Here is a 23,533-nt window from a genome sequence, read left to right on the forward strand (position 1 = left end):
CATCGCAACCCCAGGGCTGTGTTTTCAGAAGTGGGTGCGAATCTAGTCAGTCGGTATGGTGCTTCTGTGTTCCCCCGTGTTCTTGTGCTTTCCTCCCGCGGTACAAAGACGTGTTCAAGGAAACTGGTGCCTTGAAATTGCCCGTTGTTTATAAGTGAACGTGTTACACCGCTCTGCTAGGTAAATGAAAAGTGTAGTGTACGTAGCATCGGAAGTCTTCTTGGATAAAGCTGTCAGCTAAATGCTAGCTAAAAATCAGTTTACTTTTCTGGGAGAAAAGCATTTGCTAAATAGCAATGTAAATTTTCATTCAGTCAAACATGCTTGTACATGAAATTTTTCTGTACCGAAATTTTCTTCACACACAATTTATTTTCCCATTTGAAAAACACATCTGATCAAATATTTGTCTTGCTTGTGTTGCTCATCATATTTCTATCACACCCTTACTTCCAATGCTAATTTTGCAGCCAGACTGAACCTAGTCTTGGACTTAACTGCATTATCAATCAGGATCATCCGGCAAAAATCCTTTATAGGAATTGTCTCTGAGTGTCGTAAAGAAGTACACTGCAATATGAAATATACACACACACACACATTTTCTGAACCGCTAGTCCCATACAGGGTTGCGGGGAACAGGAGGCTACCCGGCAACACAGGGGGTACAGCCAGAGGGGGAGGGGATACACCCAGGACGGGACGCCAGTCTGTCGCAAGGCACCCCAAGCGGGACTCAAACCCCAGACCCACTGGAGAGCAGGACCCAGTCCAACCCACTGCACCACCGCGCTCCCCCGGAAGAAATCAAATATCTATATACATATATGTATATATATGGATATACTGTATATGTAAATGTATATACTGTATATATTATATATATATATATATATCATAGATTTTTTTTTTCGTGTATTGTTATCTACGTATTTTGTTTGACTATAAATTGAGATTCTTGTTTTGGATGCGTATTGCCATTAAGATTTAGCAAGGGTTGCAGTTACAGCTCATGGGCGTGGCTTTAAAGGTTTCTCAATGGTGCCAGCCCTGTTTCTTGTGTGCAGTGTTGCTTCCATCTTTGATGATGCAGTGGGGTCTCGAGGTTCAATATAACCTAGTGCGTGTGCACATGGATGATAACTGCTGCAGGTCTCATTTGTTATAGACCTGTTCTTGTTTGCCATTGGCTTTCACTGTGTGGCGACTGCTTTATGGGCCATGCATTAGAGCACACCGGACCTGCAGTCCTGCCAAATGTACTGCAGACTGAGGAGTAGCAAACAAGGAAACATCATCTTGTCTTATTTTTAAATCTCAAAGCCTTTTTTTACAGGTACCTAGGGATTATCTCTGAGTAGAAAATAGATGTAGAACATCCATTTAGTCAAGTGGATGCTGTCAGATAGACAGCCCTAAAAAGGCTAGTATTTAATTTGTTCCACCAAACCCTTGTCCCATCTTAATTTTTTCTTATTCTATAGTGCTGCAAGTATTTTCATTGTGAGAATGTCATTAGAGTGACAGACATGTTCCCTTTACAGTTGCTTTACACAAATCATCTGCAAATGTAAAGGAAGGTTTCTATTGTGGAATGAATTCAAGTTCTTAAGTAAACACGTTTTCAAAATGTAAATCTTGAAATTAAATAATATGGTTTGGACATGAATAGAATTAATGCTACCCCTTTTTCTCACCGCAGAAGTATAAAGAATTTGAAAAATCTGTCAGAGTTGAAGAAATCGATGGCTTGAAGCTTGTGAAGAAGTTGGCTGAAAACATGGAGGAGATGTTCCACAAGAAAGCTGAGGCCATGAGGGTATGTGTTTTCATCCCCCCGTCCTCCTCCCTTCTTCCAGGAACGTATTAATAAAGCTGCTGAAACTGTTAATTCATGCTTTACAAATGACAATATAACATGGTCTTTAGACATATAGACTGTAACCTAGAGCCCATCAGTTCAGCTCCCAGAAGGATCCCTGCTATTGTACCCTTAAGAACTCACTTCACATTAAATGGTTCAATTACTAAAATGCAATTTGATAAATGGGTAAAACTGCAGATTACTTTGGATAAAGGTCTCAGCTGTGCACCAAAATAATGAACAAGACACTTAACCATATGTGTGACAAGCTAATCCCAACTTGTTGCTGTTTACAAATAGGTTTTATTGATCTCTGGAGAAAAAAGCTTCGGCAATTTTGAGTTCACACCTTGGAAAAGTGAATTTGTGACAGCGGGAAACTGTGACATTGTTCACATGTGCTGCACTGCAGCTGAGATTTTTACCGGTAGGTTTCCCATTGGCTCCCCTTGGCTGTCCTATTGAGTGAATCTCTCTCTGTGTGTGTGTGTGTGTGTGTGTGTGTGTGTATGCGCGCGCACAAGCTTCTTTGAATGAATGTCGCAGCTAGTGACCCTGCAGGTTTTTTACGAGCTCGAATCCTTGTAACTGTTCACATGTGTAAGTATACAGTCACCCTGTGTGTTTGCCTGGAGGATTATAAAGGTAGAATGGCTACAATGGTTAATTGAATATGGCAAACACACACACGCACACACATGCCTCGAGAAACATGAATGGCTTGCCTTTGGCTTTTTGCGGTCTGTTGGCTGCGCTTAAGGGATGTGGTGCTGGCTGCTGTGGTTGGGGATGGGTGTCGGCCCTCGGGGGGTTTGCCTTCCTAGGCTTTCAAGGCTTTCTCTCAGATGTGCTTGCTGATAAAGGTGCAATTTAACAGGGACTGCAAAAATGAGAAATCTCACCTGTTTTATCAGTAGCCTGGCCAGAACAATGTATTATCCTCATGACGGCCCGTCCTTCATGGGACCGTGATTTCAATTTTGAGAGAAGGCTGGTCGGGGGTTCATAATGGTGATCCACAAAAACAGTAAAAGTGAGGGATTGTGTGATTGTTTGAGGCATTTCTATGATTAATCCGGCCCTTAATAGCATCTGGGTTCTTTATTGGAACCCTGTGAATCCACAATAAATCAGCCTAAAAAAAAAAATCACCCTGTATGTCATGTGATGGGTTTGACGACCCTGTCCTCTTCCCAATGCAGTGTTGCTTGGCCACTGCAGTGCCAGGAGTAATTGCGGTGGTACAGTAATTCAATTTCGGTCCATACGTGAGCCAGTCCAATGCGACGCTATTATCTCCACCTTCCATTGCGCCTCCGACTCTTTATCGCCAACTGGCACCTGCTGTCAAGCGAGGCTTTCCAGCGTTCTATGCGATGATATGGGTTTCTCCAGCTTTTACAGAAATGTGGCGCGCGTGTGTGTTGTAAATAGTTATCACCATAATGATGGTGTTAAGGATGGAGACTCTCGGGAATGAAAGGAAACTTTATTAGGAAGCGGCCGTGTTTCACAGTGGCTGCAGACAATTTTAATTGCAGCTATAGATAAGAGACACAATCAAAATGCTCTTCAGACCAGAATACAGTAAACAAGGCCTCTAAAAATCGCCCGTAAAATCACAGAGAATTGTTATTTTTTAATTATTATTACCTTTACTGACAAGCTGTGGGACAAGATTATCTTTGGCTTCCAGGCTGTTGTGAAATTTCACAGGGTAATTTGCTGAAATAGACAATTAAGCTTTGCGTGATGGGAAACGGACATAGTATGAAATGAAAGAGTGAAGATGTGCACCATGAAAAATATTTAGCAACAATGATTTTTTTCCATAAAATTGGAAACTTTGCGATTTACATTAAAAATTGCCTTTATTTATTTTGCTGTCAGAATTGGCATGGTTTTTAATATGTGCCGTAGGGTGTTCTGCATTACAGAACATATTCATTACAAATGCAATGTTTCGTATATATCTATATGAATTACATTAAGTAGCATGTAACCAGTTGTTCAAGTTCAAAGTTCAGGGTGGCCTGGAGCCTATCCTGGAAGCACAGCTTGAAAGGCTAAGCAGAGGACACTCTAGATGGGACAGTAAAGTAAAGTTTCCTTATGGAATTTATGTTGTGATCTTACAGTGCAACCCATTTTAAACCGGAAGCTATTTTAAAGATTTACAAGCAATTCACAAGAAAAGTGTAGCTTTTTGCAATAAAAAAAATATATTGCTGTATTGAAGTAGAGCATTTGATTTTTAAAGCTACTGCCTGATGATATTGCAAAAGGACTAGCAGAAGCTAGCTGTTAAAACACTAATTCAATAAAGCTGCAACAAAAGGTTGTTCCTTTTATCAAACCATGAATGAATTTCACAATTTCTGCTATGTATTGAAATTGTGTTACGGTTTGCGGAGAGCCGTCAGTCATCCTGCTTGTGTGCTGCGCTGTTCTCTTCCCGCGTTTGCTGTGTTTTCCAGCTCGGCTGCATGCCCTGTCCTCCGCCTGCTTTGGTCCCTAACCCGTCTACCACTCTGGCAAACCTCGCCTTTTGTGGATCATTGTCGCTTCTTTTTTTTTTTTGCGGGGGCTATCGATGCACGCCGGGAAGGGCGGCCGCACGCTCCACGACAGTTCACTTCAAGCGTGGTGCGGGCGTCTCGTTCCGTGACAGTGTTGTGGGGGAACAGGAATCACGCTGCCATGTGGGATCGGCATGGCAGGACAAGTGACGAGGCCTGAATAAAATCTCTAAAAAGGGGTGAGGACCACCCAGCAAAGGGTTTTTCCGCAGCTCTCGAGTAGCACAGCTTTCACAGCCGTTTATTTATTTTTTTTGTGAAGAATGAGATTTAAACAGGGGTGTGATCTTGGGCTCAGGTACATCACAAGTCAATCTCCAAGTGGATCTCATCTCTTTTACTGTGTTTAAGGTAATTCATCACCTCATGCCCCACCTGCTACTGTGAATTCTAGGCTAGTTAGTACCATTAGAGTCCTCATCCATGAAATGTGTTACAGAAATGTCTCTGCAGGAGCAAATCTGTTAATATCCAGTCCTTACCCGACCACGGCTCCACCCAGCACTATCACTCCTCTAGATACACCTGTTTTGTGCTGTTTACAATAATCCAAAGCCATCTGTTAACACAGGATTTCCGAGGGCCCTATAACGTGTTTGAACTTTACTGCACTAGGCATCTTGACTTAATGAGTGTTGCATCGGTCCGACTGTAAATTTGTAATCGCACAGAAGTGCTGCAAATTCACATTTCATCTTTTAAACCATCTCTTGATATTAATTTCCACAAGAAGCCATAGCATGTTTCTATGTAAGATTTACAGCTGCTTTCCCGACACCAAAGCCCGTTTTATTCTTCACTCCCACCTGCATGGTGCAAAGCCGTGCACAACCCCATTTGTAGTCATATTCATTCTCTATTGCATTAATAATATTTTTCTGTAATGTGGATCCTTATTAAAATGACAACTCGGTTAACGACACGAATACAGGTTTTTTGCACTAGTCAAGGACCAATAGCCTGGCTTTCACTGTATCCATAGGAGATTTTTAGAATTGCATAAGCCAGGCAGAGAACTTCAGGCTTCATCTTCATTCATATTTATTATTTCCCACCTTTGCGCAAAGTGACTTACGATGTAAGGCTTGTATACTAGGCTCCTTAAAACGATTTACCCATTTATATAGCTGGGTAATTTTTACTGTGTCAGTTCAGGTAAATACCTTTCTAAGCGCACTGCATTAGGAGTGGCCATTCAAACCTAGGTTCTTATGCTTGCAAGGCAAGAACTTTTACCATTTTTACAACCTCATATGGGAGGCAGCATCATGAATGCTGAATGTTACCTATGTTGGGCATTTTAATTTTCTTTTATTTCAGTTTTGTGCCTTTCTGCGAAATTCTGTACCACATTAAACTCTTGTAACTAATGCACAGTCTTAGCAAATTCGTTGTGTACACATTTTCTACACTTTATGATATAACTAAATGACTGCAAGTGAACAGTCAGGTTGTCTGCACTGAAATAAAAAAAATGACGTCATTCAATGAAACCAGCCCAGTCACTGTGTGTGAAACAGAAATCAGCCTCTTTCTTTTCAAAAATGCCAACAGGGTATTGATGACTTGATTCAAAAGGCATTGAAAGGAGATGAGCTAAAGTGTCACAGAACAGTTTGTGGTCCTTTGAATTTTGTTTATGTCGCAACAGTCGGGAGACTTTTGCGATTACATTAATTGCTTTCACAAATACTACTGATGACTCAAATTTGTTCCCCATTTATAGACTACAGCTAAGCTAAGCATGTGCTCATAAAAACACAGCCAAGCACATTTCTGGGTTGCAAATATTATAGAAAGGTTAACCTACATAACCTATATTTCCCTCACGGGATTTCTGCCAGCCAGTTGCCAATATTGTTAGAAATGTCAAAAGCGTGTTCAGATACACTATGTTCAGCGTTGTTGTCGCTAGGGAGTTGTGCTTTTTACTACCCCAGTGGACATCAGCTATTTTTAATATAAAATGCCACTGCACCAGGACTAGAGAATCTGGAAGTCACAGGAATTAGGTGGTTTTCAGTTTCCTGTCAAAGGAAGAAGAAGAGGGTAATAATGTACTTCATTAGGATTTAAATGCAGGGGAGGGAGGTGTGGAGGAGCACTCTGGAGGGGTTGAGATGAAAGCTGCAGAGCCTGTTTCCAGCAGCAGCTTTGGGTACTAAGGGCTCTCAGGGGGAGCAGGGCTGCAGTGGAACTCTGCATGGGGATCTGACAGGGTGGCATGAAGGTCATGGGGCAGCAAGCGTACAGCAGAGATTTGAACCTACTCAAAGTGAACTGCGCTAATGCCCATGACCTTGGACATCATCAATTAAAAAATGAAAAATTATTATTCATTTTTCATTCCAAAGCAGTTTATAATGTTAGGTTTCTAAACTGTGTTCCTTTGGTGTTGACAAGGTATGGGCCACACATCAAGACTGCAACGCACTGGCAGCTGTGTTTTAGTCTCACGGGTGACTCTTGTTCCTCAGGAACACATTATCTATTTTCCACATTTAAATTAACAGTAATGAAGAGGTCTTTTTATGAGAGTTCACTTTACGAGCAGATCTTCTGGAATGAATTTTCTTTGTGAAACAAGCCTGTATATACTTCCTTCTTCCGCTCTGTCACACTGTCAGTCTCAACCAATCACAGCCATCAGTGGAGAACTCTAAATCCCAGCTTAAGTAGTAGATTCTGTACTATTATTATTATTTAATTTAGCAGATGCGTTTCTTCCTTGTGACTACCAGTGTTAAGATACTTAGAATGATTTACCTATTTATACAGCATTTTTACTGTATCAATTCAGGGTAAGAAATTTGCCCAAGGGTACCAGAGCAGGAGCGGGGACTCAAACCCAGGATCTTTATTTGCATCACAATGTACTACTGTCAAAAGGTAAAAGGAAGTGGGATATAAGCTTCCTGTGTCTATTATGATTTAAATTTGTAATCGTTAATGTTCTGAACATTTTTTGCCGAACTTAACAGTTGTATTTTACACCCCTGTAAGTTCGTTGTAGTGCGACGTACGGTGAGGAAAGTTAAAGTCCTGCTTGGAGGGCTGCGGATCCTGAGCAGTCAATAATGCATGCCCTGCTCCCCACCCACCTCCCATCCAATCCACAACACAGGCTTTTAGCATAGGTCAGCTTTATAAAGTGCCTATTCTGGTGCACACAGTTGTTCTTACATTAATAATGAATTGAGTTTTTTAAGGTCAGCCGATCCAACTTTGAAACACACAGGATGGGTACAGTAGGCGCCCTGTGTTCATCAGGAAATGAACTTGAGATTATGGAGAGAAACAAAATCAGTGAAATGTGAAATTGGGGTACTGTGGGAAAGCTCAGCGAGAGCATCAAAGTCAAGCTCCAAACTGCACCAAACTTGTCCACAGTTAACTTTGGCCCTCTGAGCCGTCCAGAAGTTATTCCACTTAACTCGCTTCAGCCCAGAGGAACACAGCCTGACACCCCCAGGCCTGTTGTTCTCTAACAGTTTTACTGAAGAGAGAGTGAAAAAGGATGAAAAAAGCAATAGAGTGAAGAATAGAGAGGCAGCGAAGGAGAGCCAGGTGCCCGGGCTGATTCTCATATTATTTAACTGTACAATGGTTGCTGCTTTAAGAATCTTACCAGGCACATTTTTAGATAATGTCTACCAATTCATCTCTGTGCCTTTGTTCTGGCAATTTCTCTGTGGCTCTTTTGTTCAGGGACCGACAAGCAGGGCTTTTCGGATGTAAGAAAATGTACTGTTATTACTCTGCCGTATCTTAGCATACATTTCTGTTTTTTTTTGCGACCGTGAATAAATTGGTGCTAAAGTGAACTCTGGCTGTTGTGAGGGTTTATGTTTTAGGAGTGGCAGTCGCACTGCGTGTGCACATGTCTAAATAATTACAATCATTACTTCAATCAATCAACAATTGAATTATCCTATTGATTAAACAAAAGTTGTTTAAATACTTTTCCTTTCCTCTGTTGTAACTTGTTATGCTGTCTGATTATAACAGCTCCTTCACTGAAGTGTTTGGTAGGAAATTATCTGAAATGAATGAATGTTTCTTTTAGGTGATGTAAGTATTGGATATACCCTAAACAGTTAATTCTACCTTTAAATTCAGATTGTCTAACCTGAAAAATGCAAAACTCTGATGTTCCCTTTAGCGTGCTTTTAACGTTTTCGTTTATTATTTACATATCATCCATCCATACATTTTCAATAGGGAGAGCAGAGCAGCCCAGACGTCCCTGTCCCCCCGAACTTCCTCCAGCTCAACCAGGGGGATCCCCAGCCACTCCCAGGCCAACTGGGAGATATAATCTCTCCAGTGGGTCCTGGGCCAACCTTGGGGTCTCGTCCCAGTTGGTCGTGCCTAGTATACCTCCAATGGGAGGCGCCCAGGGGGCATCCTTACCAGGTGCCCGAACCACCTCAACTGGCTCTTCTCAATGTGGAGGAATAGCGGCTCTACTCTGAGTTCCTTCCAGATGACTGAACTCCTCACCCTGTCATGGAGAGTGAGTCCCACCACCCTGTGGAGAAAACTCATTTCAACCGCTTGTATCTGCGATCTTATTCTTTTGAACATTACCCAGAGTTCGTGACCATAGGTGAGGGTAGGGACGTAGACCGACTGGTAAATAGAGAGCTTTGCCTTATGGCTCAGCTCCTCCTTCGCCACAACAGTCCAGTACAGCGACCGCATTACTACTGCCGCTGCTCCCAGTCTGCAGCCGATCTCACGCTCCCTCCTCCTTTCACTCGTGAATAAGACCTCAAGATACTTAAACTCTTCCACATGGAGCAGATTTCCTCCCCTTACCTGAAGGGGGCATACTGTCCTTTTCTGTGAGAGAATCATGGACTCAGACTTGGAGGTGCTGATCCTCATACCAACCACTTCACACTCAACTGCAAACCATTCCAATGAATGCTGGAGACCTCCGTGTGATGTGTGAAAAGGAACATCATCTGCAAAAAGCAGAGACATCAGCTTCCGGCCCCCACACAAAATGCTTTCCTGACCTCGGCTATGCCTTGATATCCTGTCCATGAAAACCACATTGAACGGCCTTGACTTAATGCCGAGTATGTGGACACAGCTCTGTACACAGTGTGTACAGAGACAGAATGGTATGCAGTAGTGGCCCCAACACCCCATACTCCCGTAACACGTCCCACAGAATTTCTCGGGGAACCCGATTGTAGGCCTCCTACAAGTCCACAAAACACATGTAGACTGGATTAGCGAACTCCCATGCCCCCTCAGTTATCTGTGAGAGGGTAGAAAGCTGGTCCACTGTTCCATGGCCAGGATGGAATCTGCATTGATCCTCTTCAACTTGAGGTTCAACTATCGGCCGGAGCTTCCTTACCAGCACCCTGGCATAGACTTTCCCAGGGAGGCTGAGAAGTGTGATATTTCGTTAGTTGTAACACACTCTCTGGTCCCCTTTCTTAAAGGTGGGAGCACCACCCCAGTTTGCCAATCCATAGGCACTATCCCTGAGGTCCATCCAATATTGCAGAGGTGTGTTAACCATGATAGCCCCACAATATCCAGGGCCTTGAGCAGTTCCGGGCGAATCTCATCCACCCCTGGTGCTTTGCCACTGTGGAGCTTTCCAACTTCCTCAGTGACTTCCTCCAGGGAAATGGACTCTGATACCCCCACTGGCCTTGACTCCTCTAAGGAAGCATATCTCTTGGGTTTACGAGTTCCTCAAAGTGTTCCTTCCACCTCCCAATGATGTCCTCATCTGAGGTCAGAGTTTCTCCACCTTTGCTGAGCACATCTTGGGCAAAGCTCATCCGACCCTTCGTGAGCCGCTGGATGGTTCTCCAGAACCTCTTTGAGACCGACTGAAAGTCATTTTCCATGGCCTCCCCAAACTCCTCCCATGTTCAGGATGTTGCTTCTCCAACCACAGCTGCTGCCGCCTTTTTTGCCTGCTGGTACCTGTCCTTTGAGTCAGGAGTCCCCAGAGCCAACTATGCCCTGAAGGCCTCCTTCTTCAGCTTGACGGCTTTCCTCACCACTGGTGTCCACCAGCGCATTCTTGGGTTGCCGCCGTGACTGTCACCAACAAGCTTTTGGCCACAGCTGCGCCTGGCTGCTTCCACAATGGAGATTTTGAACAGGATCCATTCGGACTCCATGTCCCCTACCTCCTCCAGGACATGGGAGAAGTTCTTATGGAGGTGGTAGTTAAAATAATTCCGGACAGGGTCTACCCAGTCTGTCCGTCATTTTTCCCCACCATCTGATCCATCTCACTATCAGATGGTGATCACTTGACAGCACAGCATCTCTCTTCACCTGAGTGTCCAGAACATAAGGCCTCAAGTCAGATGAATCAACTAAAGTCAATCAATGACCTTTGGCCCAAGGAGCTCTGGTACCAAGTACACTTATGAGCATCCTTGTGTTCGAACATGGTGTTTGTTATGGACAAACCATACCTAGCACAGAAGCCCAATACCATTTCAGTATTCGGGTTTAGATTAGGCAAGCCGTTCTTCCCAGTCATCCCACTCCAGATTTCCCAGTCATTGCCAACATGAGTGTTGAAGTCCTCCAGCAGGACTATGGAGTCTTTAGGTGGGACTCTGTCCAGAACCCCACCCACTCTCTCCAAGAAGGTTGAATACTCTCTGAGCTGCTGTTTGGTGCATAAGCAGACACAACAGTCAAAGTTTTCCTCTCTCTGACCTTAAGTAGCATTGAGGCGATCCTCTTGTCCATCGGGACAAACCCCAACTGTATGGCAGCCAACTGGAGTCTTGTGAGTATCCCCACACCTGCCTGGCACCTGTCAACCTGTGCAACTCCTGAGTAGCAGAGAGACCACCACCTATCAAGGAGTTTTCGTTCCACTGCCAAGACTGTGAGTGGAGGTGAGCCTAACTACATTTAGTTGGTATCTCTGAATCTCCTGCATCAGTTTTGGCTTCTTCCCCCACAGTGAGATTACATTCTACGTGCCAAGAGTCAGTTTCTGCCGTGACGGGCCGTGACACCGTGCCCCACCCCCTCCTGCTGCCTGAAAGGCATTGCACTCGACCCCCATGTTGGACCTTGTAGGTGGTGGGCCCACATGGCCCCCCCACGTTACCTTTTTGGGCTAAGCCTGGCTGGTTTACGTGGGCTGCCTGGCTACTAGGCGCTCGCCTAGGAACACTACCCCCAGGCCTGGCTCTAGGGGTAGGTCCCGGTAACCCTATTTCGGGCAGGGTCAACATTGTCTTGTCTATTTTGTTCATGGGGGTTTTTGGATGATAGAGGTGCTATTGTCAAAAGGTAAAGGGAAGTGGGATATATTCAAGGAAATAAAGTATTTATGTAGTTAGAAACATCTTCACCTTTGTTTTATCAAGCTAAAGACATTGTGTCACAAATCAATATTGCCTTTGACTCATTAGTTTTTGCAGTGATATGGGTAAATTGCTGAAAGTCAAATCTTTCCCTGAATCTGATCTCTTGTTGTTCTTCAATGATATATAAGGTGAAAAAACACGCTTTTGTTTAAACCACTGAAATATTTCCAGCTGTTAGCACATCACTTAATCAGTGCAAAATAAAGCAGAAATAGAGTAGAAAACTCACCTGAAACATGTGAAAAGGCAGCTCTTGTGTCTTCAAATCCAGAAAGTACTTTGCAAGGGGGAGAATTGAAGAATATTCTAGCAATAAGATGGGCAAAACCCACATAACACTCATTTATGCTTTTTGGATTTCATTCCAAGGATAATGGTTTCATTCTTATTTTTTCATCACTGTCAGTGGCTGGGATGCCCTCTCTAACACACCTGTCCAGAAGTGACCCTCAGCCTGGAAACTGTTTGCACTCGAGGGTCTGTTTATGTGAACTGGCAGTTTTGTAGACACTGTGACAAATCAGGAGGTTTGGTGGGGATTAAATGGAGCTGTGAACATGGACTTAAACAGATTAAAAGAGCATGAAGCGACTATGGATGACTTGCAGAGTAACATCATATGCTAAGTGGTAGCTGTCAATCAGCTTCTACGGTGATTGGGTTTCTGAGTTTTTCACGATAGCTTTGTTTTATTTGGGTGACTTATACACTGAAGGATCTTTTTTTGTGTTTGAGTTAATCAATAAAACCCCCAGGTTTGTACTTCCAAATTCTGTTCTGGGTGACATCTACCACAATTGCTTCAGTGAAATGTTTTCCAAAGATAATGTTCATCTTCTTTTTTTGCAGCTTTATATTTTGAGGGCAGAGGGCAAGTTGAGTGGATATGAAGGAGGTTCAGAGACCTCAGGATAATTTTTAAGGATGTGTCGATGAAAGGGAACATCTGAGTGTCCTCACCAGATGTTTTTATCGACAGCTGGATCAGGTGGATAAGCTGACATTTACTGTGGAGTTTGACACTAACTGGTCAGACCTTTGAAAATGTTACAGTTTATTTTCCTCTGATCGCTTTTTGTTCCACAAGCATGGTAGTCACTCATGTCAGGTACTGCAGTTATGATTCAAGTGGCACTTTGGCTTTTATAATAGTGGAAATTTATACTGCACTCTCACTTGGTTAAGGTCTGTGTCCCTTTTTTAAACCAGTGTTTTTTTCCTCTTAATCTGAGTATTTTTCTCCCTTCGGTAAGATGCCATGTTTTCAAATGTCTGTCGGCATTAGGATCATCTGTGGAGAATAGAGCCCTAAGCGGCACCAGATCATTTGGTGACCTCTGAGGACCACTTAATGTTTTTTGTAGTTTTCGATAGAAAGATCCTGGTAGATGCAATGCTGCTATTTATGAACAGTGCGGATATTTGACAAATGAGCAGCTCGGTTGCCATGGTGAGGTTAAGTTGACCATGGACTGAAATAAGCATTACAGACAGGTTTTAATGCTTCCCAGAAAGCACATTTGAATAGAAATGCAAAATATGCTTTTGTATCAGCGAAACAATGCATGGTCTACAAAAGGTAATGACTTTCTTGTAGTGGATTTTTACATCCTCCCATAAAAGTGTAATGATCCAGAAAGAGCTTCAGAACAGGCTCATGTAGATGCACACTATGCACAGAACAAGCATCACAGCTTACTGGATCATACAAATGGTGATCATTTTATGGAATAGGAAGAGACAAATTACTGAAATGTAGGGCTGATATTTTTCCAAAAAAACAATAATGTCAAAAACAAAAGGAAAAATAGAGCTCGTTATTTGTAATGAAAGGATGTCATGACAGCTCTGTATTTGTGCGATGATTTGTCATTTTTTTGTACGAGCACTCTAAAGCCATGTGTTCTGACTCAGAATGTATCTTAGCGGTTACTCCTATTCAAGTGTACTTGTGCGTATGACCATGTGCATACGTGCATACTTTCAGGCATCGGTGTGTGTGTTTGCATTTGCGTGAGTGCACCTGCTCGCATGTTTACGTGCAGCTGTAAGTCTGTGTGCGCTGTTTGTCGGATTGCATGTGAAAGTGCGGACGCGTGGGGCTGTACACATTCCTTTGTGCAATGCTCCGTGGTCTATGGTCCTGCTGCATTAACTGCCTATTTCTCCAAACACACCCTGCACCTGCTCCCGTGAATTAATCACATTAGTCCCTCCTCCTCATCATTCGGTTTGGATACAAGTGCCACTTCTCTGCCCAGAGGCCCGTTACTTCAAAGTTCCCCTTGCAACAGGGCCTGTTTTTAAAGATCATTCGTTCTGACAGCTATAGCTCAACATACCAATGATGATTTACAGACCAGTTTTGATAAGTCATGCCTATTTTAGGCTGTTTTTAATTTTGTACTTAAACTGATAAGAACTGATCTGAACCAAAAGGCCTGCGAAGTGACAGGCACACGCATGCGTACTCGCGTACAATCCAACATAGTCTGGATGTTCCGGTTTCCTCCCGCAGTCCGAGGACATTTTACGTCAGTTTTTAATTCTAAATTATTGTATTGTGTGACCATACAGGGGATAGCTGGTAGTCTAGTGGTTAGTGCTGCTGCCTTTAGAGTCAACGGTCACAGGTTTGATCTCCACCTCTGGCTTGAGCAAGGTACTTATACTGAATTGCTCCAGTAGAATTACCAAGATGTATAAATGGTTAAATAATTGTAACTTTTGGGAGTGTGGTGGCACAGCGGGTTTGGCTTGTGCCTGCTCTCGGGTGGGTTTGAGGTTTGAATCCTGCTTGGGGTGCCCTACGACAGACTGGCATCCTGTCATGGGTGTGTCCCCTCCCCCTCCAGCCTTGTGCCCTGTGTTGCCGGGTTAGGCTCCCGCTCACCGTGACCCTGCTCAGGACAAGCGGTTTCAGACAACATGTGCGCAATTGAATTGTAACCTTAACACTGTAAGCCACTTTGGAGAAAAGCATTGGCTAAATGAATGAATGTAAACATGTAAGTAATTGTGTGTGCCTTTCTGTACCTCAATAATCCAGGGTCAATGTACCCTGACTGGCCTAGTATGCTGTGATTCTGGGCTAAGCTTCAGACTGCTTTGGTTCTGCCTTAGGATAGGCAGGTAATGAATAAGTATTGTTATAGCTGGTTATTTACATTTACTCATTTAGCACACGCTTTCCTCCAAAGTGAAGTACATCTCAAAGAATAATGCAAATGGTGCATTATAGCAGCAGAAAGAGAGATTTGAGTGCAGACACGTGATTTTTGAATACAGTCTGTTAGTCACATACAACCATATGAACCAGTGCGCATTACACGAGCATCTGCATATAGGTTTTTTATTTTAATTATTAAAAATAGCACAGTACATATTGAGCACATAGGAGATAAGGGGAGAAGTGACTCCGATAGAGATGAGTTTTGATACTGTTTCTTTGCTGTGCACTGCCATGGAGGTCAGTTGCATTGCAGGGATATTGCCGTGAGCCATCGAGGATGCTATCTTGAGCGAGCGCTTCAACAGCTGTCCTCCCATCGGCCAGCATGCCACGTTTTTGACTGCTTTGCCAGTAAATGACAACACTGCAGTGTGGCAGTGAACAAAAAGAATATAATGCAGTGTGTGACAGCCCATAGAGCCGTGTTTTGATATTGAAGGAAAAGTCCTCTGCATCGCCACTGAATTTTAAGACATACATTTGTTCTTTGGATGGCCTTAATTTCCTCCATCTGAATAAACCCCCACTTTAGAATGGAAACTGGAAGACAGCAAATGAGAAACTGTGTTCTTTAAAATAAAGCTGCTTTAAAGTGCAGATTGAATCCCAGGGAGAAGCGATAGTGTTTTGAACAGGGCCGGCTAGCCTGAGGGGGCCAAAGACATTACTTCTGCCTGGGAATTATTTGCAATACGTAGCCTCTTATCTGTCAGTCGACTGTGTGTGTTGGTGGTGCTGTGCTGTAAATTAGAATGTCAGCTCAGTTGAACTGGGGGAAGGATGTCCGTCACCTGCCTGGGGTCTAGACGGGCAGAGTTTGCGAGAACGGCATCTCTCAGAGACTCACGCTGTGAAAAAATGGGTGAATTATGCCTTGCCTTGTGGTAAGCTTTTCAGGGTAGTTATGAAGCTGCCTCTTTTTACGATTGCTGTTGGTATGATGGGGCGAAATTGTTTATGAATCATAACTGTGTCTGTGCATGTTAAAAAAGATAAATATAAACTTACTGGTGCCAGTGCACAGTGTGGTGTTAGGGCTGTTGCCTTTTGCTTGGAAGACTGGGTTCGAATCCCTGCTCCAGCTGTAGTACTTTTGATCATGATTCTTTCCCTGAACTGCTCCACTAATAATACCAAACATTTTATTCCAGAAATAATAACCCTGCTGTATAAAAGGGTAAATTATTCTAAGCAGCTTAGGAAACAAACGGCAGTGTAAATTGCCTTGAACAAAAGGATTCGGATAAATTAATTTGCTTAAACTTACTATTATAAGCGGCATATACTTTTGCTTGTTTAAATGAATGGGTAAACCCCGTTTCTTTGCTACTTAGCCAGGTGAAAATTGCAGGTACGTAACATGCAAAGGAACTGAAATGTTGCAAAGCTTAAAGCTATTTAGCATGTTTCCAGGCACAGTTAGATGGCCATAATGATCGTTTAATTCACAAAGCCTTTGGAAATCTTGCCCACCGAGTGCTGTATGAGCTTTTTATGTTTTCATATGTAAGATGAGTTTCAATTTGCTTCATTTCCTGCAGCTCTGAGACTCTCTAGGGCCAGAAAAAGATAAAAGAAAATGATCAGCTTGCTCGGTTCCTTCAGGACAGAGCGTGTATCTCGGCTGATTGGTTCACTGTGTAAATTTCCATTTGTTGTAACATCTCCTCTTCGGTCTCACTTACAGCGCCTTGTGGAAGCAGCAGAGGAAGCCCACCTGCAACACGAAGAAGACCCCAACCTACAGGTAGCACAATATGTAGAGCGAGGTTTGGTCAAAGTCTGGCCCAGTGCATGTGATGGCACGTCTTTGACTCGTTCATTTTAATGTTGTCCTGACGCTCTGAGATACATTACCAGATGCATGTCTATAAAATCTTGCATGATACATCACTCCACACCCATGATGTATACAATGCAGTACCAGTGAGAAGTGTGGATACACTTGGTCGATGCCAGTTTTTTTTTTTCTCCACGAGGCATTTGGTTGACTCTTTCGATCAAGAAATCACGTGACACATCTTCCCAGCTCTTCTGTTGCAATTTCTAGAGATGCAGGACATTTGTGTGTTCTCACTGTCACTCTTCTGTCCCATTCATCCCGTACTGGTGTTGCCCAGTTATACTCAGACTTTACTCTGATAATGTATTTTAACAAATGATGTTGTGCCCATACACCATCCAAGCACCCAGAACAGCTCTCAAATATTCCAGTTTTGTGAAGGCAATGTTCTAAAAAGTAATCTCAATTAGACACAAGCACAAGCAACTGAATAGTTACTAACAGGGATTTTGTCACTGGTACAGACGAAGACATTATTAAATATTCGTAATGTAATTTGTGTGTATGATCACAGCAACTTTGTGCATTCATACCACAGCAAAACTGACTGTGTTTATTCATCATCCAGTTAAGAAATACAATGTAACAATGTATTGTTACCCGGTGCGGTGGCGCAGTGGGTTGGACCGCAGTCCTGCTCTCCGGTGGGTCTGGGGTTCGAGTCCCGCTTGGGGTGCCTTGCGGCGGACTGGCGTCCCGTCCTGGGTGTGTCCCCTTCCCCCTCCGGCCTTACGCCCTGTGTTACCGGGTAGGCTCCGTGACCCCGTAAGGGATGAGCGGTTCTGAAAATGTGTGTGTGTGTGTGTGTGTGTGTGTGTGTATTGTTACCCTGAATCTGTACCAACAATGGTTTTCATTAATATTTTATCCAATCTCTTAAAAAAAATAAATGTTTATTGATGCAATATGAATAAAGAGCTCGTCTTTATCATCCTATCTTGTCATTTATAAGTAGCCTGTGGATACATTTTGTGTTTTTGGTTGATGAACAACCCCAGGCATCTCTAGGCATAGCTATGGACATGAAGTATGGTTTTCCATTGTACGGAATTTAATATTAGCAATAGGAGGGAAATGGCCCCACTGGTAATGACACCCAACACCCCAGCAGCTGCAAAATAAACTAAAAAAATTAACATTAACAATTTTATTCATGGACTGTTTGACTTTGTCAGCTAATAGACTTTTCCCTTTGCAAATAAACCTCGGGGTATAGGAAAGGAAAGCTCTTTAATCCGACCCAGCCTCTATGACTTTGAAATTAAACTGCTTCCAGAAGCCCATTCCTCCCAGCGCGCGCGCACACACACACACACACACACACACACACACACGCACACATGCATGCACACATGCCACCAACCCCTGATACGCTTAAATCCATTTTTGCAAGTTTTGGGGAACTTCCTCTTGGCAATTGTTGCATTGTTGAATAATCTGACTGGTGGTGGGTTAGGGTTGGGGTGATGGAGGGTAGGTGGCTTTTTTGTCACACCACCACCATGTGGAAAAGATCATTCCCGTGCGGTATGATCATTTAATCTCTGAGATGCACTGCGTGAAGAGGGCGGGATGGACCTGACAGCGAGGCTCCATCATGCACGCAAACAGGGACTTGTTTATTTATTTTTTGTTTTTTTTTTTTTTTGCCTTCATCTCCCAGATAGGATTGAATTTGAAAAGGTGAGCAGGGAGCAGACACGGCTGGGGCGCTGTCTGCTGATAAGGAAGCCCCTGCTCACCGAAAATTGCCTCTGTGGCATTTGCAGCAGGATCGCAATGGGAGACTCGCCTGCAGACAGGAGCTTCATTGAGTTTGCTTAACTTGCCCATCAGGCTCTTCCAGACTACACAGGCATGCCAAGTACACAAACTGAGCTTAACTGAAACAAAAAAATCGAGCTTAATTCACTACAAATGGCCCCAAAAACACTTACAGACAAAAGCATGTGCACATGTTCTCTTTTGCCAGGATTAATGTCCCGTATGTACTGTATGTATAATCAGTTTTACAATGTATGCATGAGAAAGGAAATTGTTAGCATTACATTTAGTATAAACATTTCAACATGCATTTGTTCACGTTGGGTAATATTTACTCGTATGTAATGGAATATGTTGGTTCTTCATTTTACAGATACAGTTGCGACTGGAAGTCTGTAATTTAGTCTCTTTTTTTTTTTTTTTCTCTCAGTTTTTACTCCTGAGCCACAATCAATAAAAGTTTAATACAGATGTCCCTTTACTTATGGGTTAGGTTCTGTAAAAGTTTGGATATATCTATAAAAATACGAAATTCTTAACATGATTTTAAATTATTCTAGTATTTTCATTAACTTCGAACTATATATAGGTGGTCCCCGATTTACGATGGAGTTACGTTCCGCGAAACCCATCGTAAGTCGAGAATATCGTAAGTCAAAAATGCATTTAATACACCTGACCTACCGAACATCATAGACTAGCATAGTGCAATTTTATCATATTGCTGTTTTCCACAAGCACCAGATGAGCTATAAACACAGTTGGAGTTCAGTTATCCAGGTGCTATACTCTGTTTGGCTGCACTTTACTGACACATATAGGCTGGGCTTGTAAACAGTTGTTATGTGCTCTCTACTGCAGAGAAAAAATTTAGGAAATTGATAAAGTGAAGTGAAAAACGTAATTAAAAATAAATTAAGTGGAAAACTTTTGTAATCATTTGTTACAAAAACTTGGCTGCTAGTAATACGAGGAGCTAGTAATTGAAAAATCTGCTGTTTTAGACAGACCTGAAACAAAAATTGTAGATGTGGAAGATTTCTTGTTAAAATTTCATGTTTTGTGGTCTGCTAACATGGGCACAGAGGCCATATAAGTCCCCGAGAGTAAACGATTGGCATGTCACACTGACGTGACTTTGGTGTAAATGGCAAACAAACAATTGGGTTAACACAGGGACCTCGGTACATGATCTGAGGCCATCCTCCAAAGCCATTTATGTGTCTTTAGGAGTAAGGGGACAGTAAAATTGTGGTAAAGGTCTTGTCATTTATTACTGTCACGCTCCATTAAGAAGAATCAATTCTTAATCTTGGTTGCGGGAGCACCCTCATGGCCCTTTCCTCGAGATTGTTGCTCTTTATCAAAGCTCCCATCTGCCCATCTGGTCAGGCTTGAAATGAGGAAGGCTCTGATTGCCAGGCCACGGAGAGGTCGGGACGGCAACCATCAGCCTTGTTATGTTCAGGGCTCTGTTACCAGTGGTGACTTTATGGCAACAATTACATAGCAGAGAATAAATCCAGCAAAGGGAATGTTAGCTTTTTTTCTTAAAGACTAAAAACTTGGATTTCCCAATTATGTGAATGTCTCAGAACAACCGTTTTGTATTGCACAACCGTGAAGCAGTTGTCTTCATCCGATGAAAAGACATCCTTGGATATTAAGGGTTTACACCTGGCATAAGGTCCTGTATGAAAAAATTAAACTTTCAGAAAGTTACATGAATGGATTTTCAAAACAAGATCACTGCTGGTATTAAAATCTCCATCTATCCCTTTAATTATTTACCACTGAAATTAAATGAACATAAATAGATGGAAATTATCATAATCTAAGTTAAAAATAAATTGTGCTTTAGGGTTAAATAACCTATATTTCTATTTACTTTAATTGTTTGTGTGTCTTTTGGTTATTTGATACATATTTAGGTTGCCTTTTTTGCAGAAGAATTAGCTTATCTTTTCATTCCAGAGCAGTTTTTTTTTCCCCACAAGGAATAGGCTTGGTAATCTATTCAGTTACTTCCCCACTGTGGCCATGCAAATAGCGATGGACCTGAAGGTCTGTGCTATCCCCTGTTTAGTCGGAAAAGTAATTTCCCAGCAACACAAAGGAAACATAGATGGGAAAAAGGCCCAACGTAGTTGTGGGGTGTCTCTCTTCAGACAAGCCCCGTAGAAAAATTTTTAGGGGGAAAATTCTCAGAGGCAATTATACATCCTCTGATTCCTTTTTTATCTTGGCAGCTGGATTAATTCCATGACTATGTTGTATGCAATTACAAACCGACTCTGGAGTGCCAAATGTGATTTTCATGGGTGCCCAAAACATCGAAAGAAATGGTTGTGGGGGGAAGCAAGAAGGTTTGAGGTCTCTAGTCTGCAGCACTCAGTCCTCCAGCACCTAGCGAAAATAATGAAAATTGAAGTCTGTTTACATGGTGGGGATGCCTCATATTTAATTCCTGTTATCGCTTTGCTGTTTAATCCATATCAATAAGTGAGGTACTTTATTGTTTAATTAACTTGAAAATTTAGAGAGAAAATCCTAAATTTGTTGACTTATAATGGGCGGAGGGGGTGCGTTTTATTGACATATCTGTGGATTTGGCGTGGTGTCATGGCAACATGGAAATGAAAGGCTTGCCGTGCCCTAGTGCACACAGGCCGCTTGTGGGTTAGGGTTCGGTGTAGTGCATATGCCTCACTCAGTCGAGCCGGTTTCGTGGAGAAATAAAAATAACTTAAGGGGGTTATTTGTTCTTCTTTGTTAACACTGTCAGTTTACCATGCTAAGCAGGAGGCAGGATGATTTCAATATTTTGGTCACAGTAAGAGTTTCTCTCTCTCACACTCTTTCTGGAAGACAGTGATAAATTGCTGCAGCCACTCGCTCTGTTCTTCCACATTTCCACGCCTTTACATCAGCAGCCGCTGGAGAGGACATTTGTGGGTTCTCTTTACACAGCTTTACAGCAAACTTGTGGCCATACAACATTCTTAATTCACAAATCATGGCAATGCTTACTTATTTGCAGAGTGTGACTGAAATTGTAGTTTGGAAATTTGGGACTGTACTCTAAATTATTTGGTCATGTTTTGTGAAAACTACTTCAGCAGAGAGATTCCATTATTTTCCAATGTATTTATTTAAAAACAATTTTATTTTTTCATACAAAGATTCAGACTATGATAAAGAAATTACCTTTTTTAAAATCAAAACAACCTTTGACACCTACCAGGCTTTACTAAAGAAATAGACTTAAAAGAAATGCAAGCTTTTTTATATATATTTCAGTAGTGATCTTGGGCATGTTTTGTGGGATAATGCCATGGGACATGGTAGGGATACTCTTTTTCCTTAAAAATAAATGCAGATAATGATTGCAGTTTAACTGTTTGACACCAATGGAAAAATATTAACAGGATTTTTGTTTACAGCATGTTTTTCAATCATTGAACAAATAAAACCTTTCTGCCTTAAATCCTTTTAAAGCAAACCTGAAAGCATCAGACTTCTATGGAAAAAGTTTAAAAACAGTCTGTTTTTCCTGTTTTGTTATTTTAATTATCCAGTTCAATTAAAAAAATAAGCAAACGACAGCTTACATAAAGATGTTATATCTATAAAGCTATGTTTATTAGTGTTCATATTGTTTAAATCAATGTATGTTCCAACCATGTATCATCTTTAACTGGAGATTAACTCCAGCATACCATCTTTTTTTTAGCCATATTGCCTAGCCCTGTGTTTTTAACTTTAGTTTATTAACTTTAGGGAATGTCAGTTACATGCTTTGACCGAGTTTAAATCTTTAAATGTTAAAAACATAATTCATATTAAACGATCTCTCAAATGCATAAGTATGGAAATACCAGCATTCTAGCATAACATGCCAACATGTTTACATTAATGTTAAGAAATACCAGTCTGTCAGGGAAATGTAGTTTTGTTAGAAAAAGAATGTTAAAAATGATGTTGGGTTTTACTGTCATCTCAATTAGTAATCAGTGAAATACATATTGAAATAGCTGAATGCTTACGCCTTTCCTGCTGATTGTGAAAAGCTCCTGATAATTACAATTTTTAATGTTTGTTGATATGCAGGAACACTGCACACCTTTTAAATGGGTGGGTGTTCTTATTATTAGGGTTGTTGTTGAGTCTGTGCGCCTGTGTCAGAAAGTCAGCATGTGTGTTAATGCACAAAGTGAGTCCATGTTTTTACACAAGGTGAGTGCCTATAGAAGATGTGACTGCAGTTAGTGACTTGTATCTTCCTGGGATTCATGATGAGCTGGTCTTCCAGTTCATACTCCTACAGATCTTGTTTCTGCTATCTTGAGCAGGGCATATAGATCAGATATGTTTGCAAGTTGCTGTTTTCAGAAACACTCTGTGGTGCTGAAAGAAAACGTGTGATGCTAGAATGGGACAGTCTGCACAAACAAATGATTGCAAATAATGTAAAAGTGTAATGGATCAACAGGGTGCATAGTGCAATTGAAGGACCTGGGACTGTGGGCAGGTGAGTACTTCACCTCCTGCTGAAGTACTCATGAGCAAGGTACTTACCCTGAATGGCTTTGGTAAAAATGACCTAGCTCTATCTATAAATGGGTAAATAATTGTTAGTAACTTTGTATATAAAGCCAACATTTTAAGTTGCCCCGGAGAAAAGAATCAGCTAACCGAGAAAATGCAAAATTTGACACATGCCTGAGATGGACTGTAGATGCTGGAGCTTTTTAAAGTAATGTTTAGGCTTCAGCTACTGGCTGTTCAGGCTTGTTCCAGCGAGGTCCTCTGAAAGGCAGCACAAAGGTCAGTTTTGATCAGCAAAGCCTTGATTTGCTGCCATCTGTTAAAATG

At 42.0% G+C, this 23,533-nt stretch overlaps 1 protein-coding gene across 1 annotated transcript in view; it reads left to right on the plus strand.

Moving 5' to 3' along the window:
- Nucleotides 1-23,533, plus strand: part of cacna2d3a (calcium channel, voltage-dependent, alpha 2/delta subunit 3a) — a 169,307-nt gene that overhangs the window by 32,999 nt on the left and 112,775 nt on the right. Inside the window, exons 4-5 of the mRNA XM_029259247.1 lie at nucleotides 1,703-1,819; nucleotides 16,739-16,798. Of these exons, the coding sequence (XP_029115080.1) occupies nucleotides 1,703-1,819; nucleotides 16,739-16,798 (177 nt within the window). The remainder of the gene's footprint in view (nucleotides 1-1,702; nucleotides 1,820-16,738; nucleotides 16,799-23,533) is intronic.

The sequence above is a fragment of the Scleropages formosus genome, chromosome 2, assembly GCF_900964775.1.
Source record: "Scleropages formosus chromosome 2, fSclFor1.1, whole genome shotgun sequence".
NCBI classification, from domain to species: domain Eukaryota; kingdom Metazoa; phylum Chordata; class Actinopteri; order Osteoglossiformes; family Osteoglossidae; genus Scleropages; species Scleropages formosus.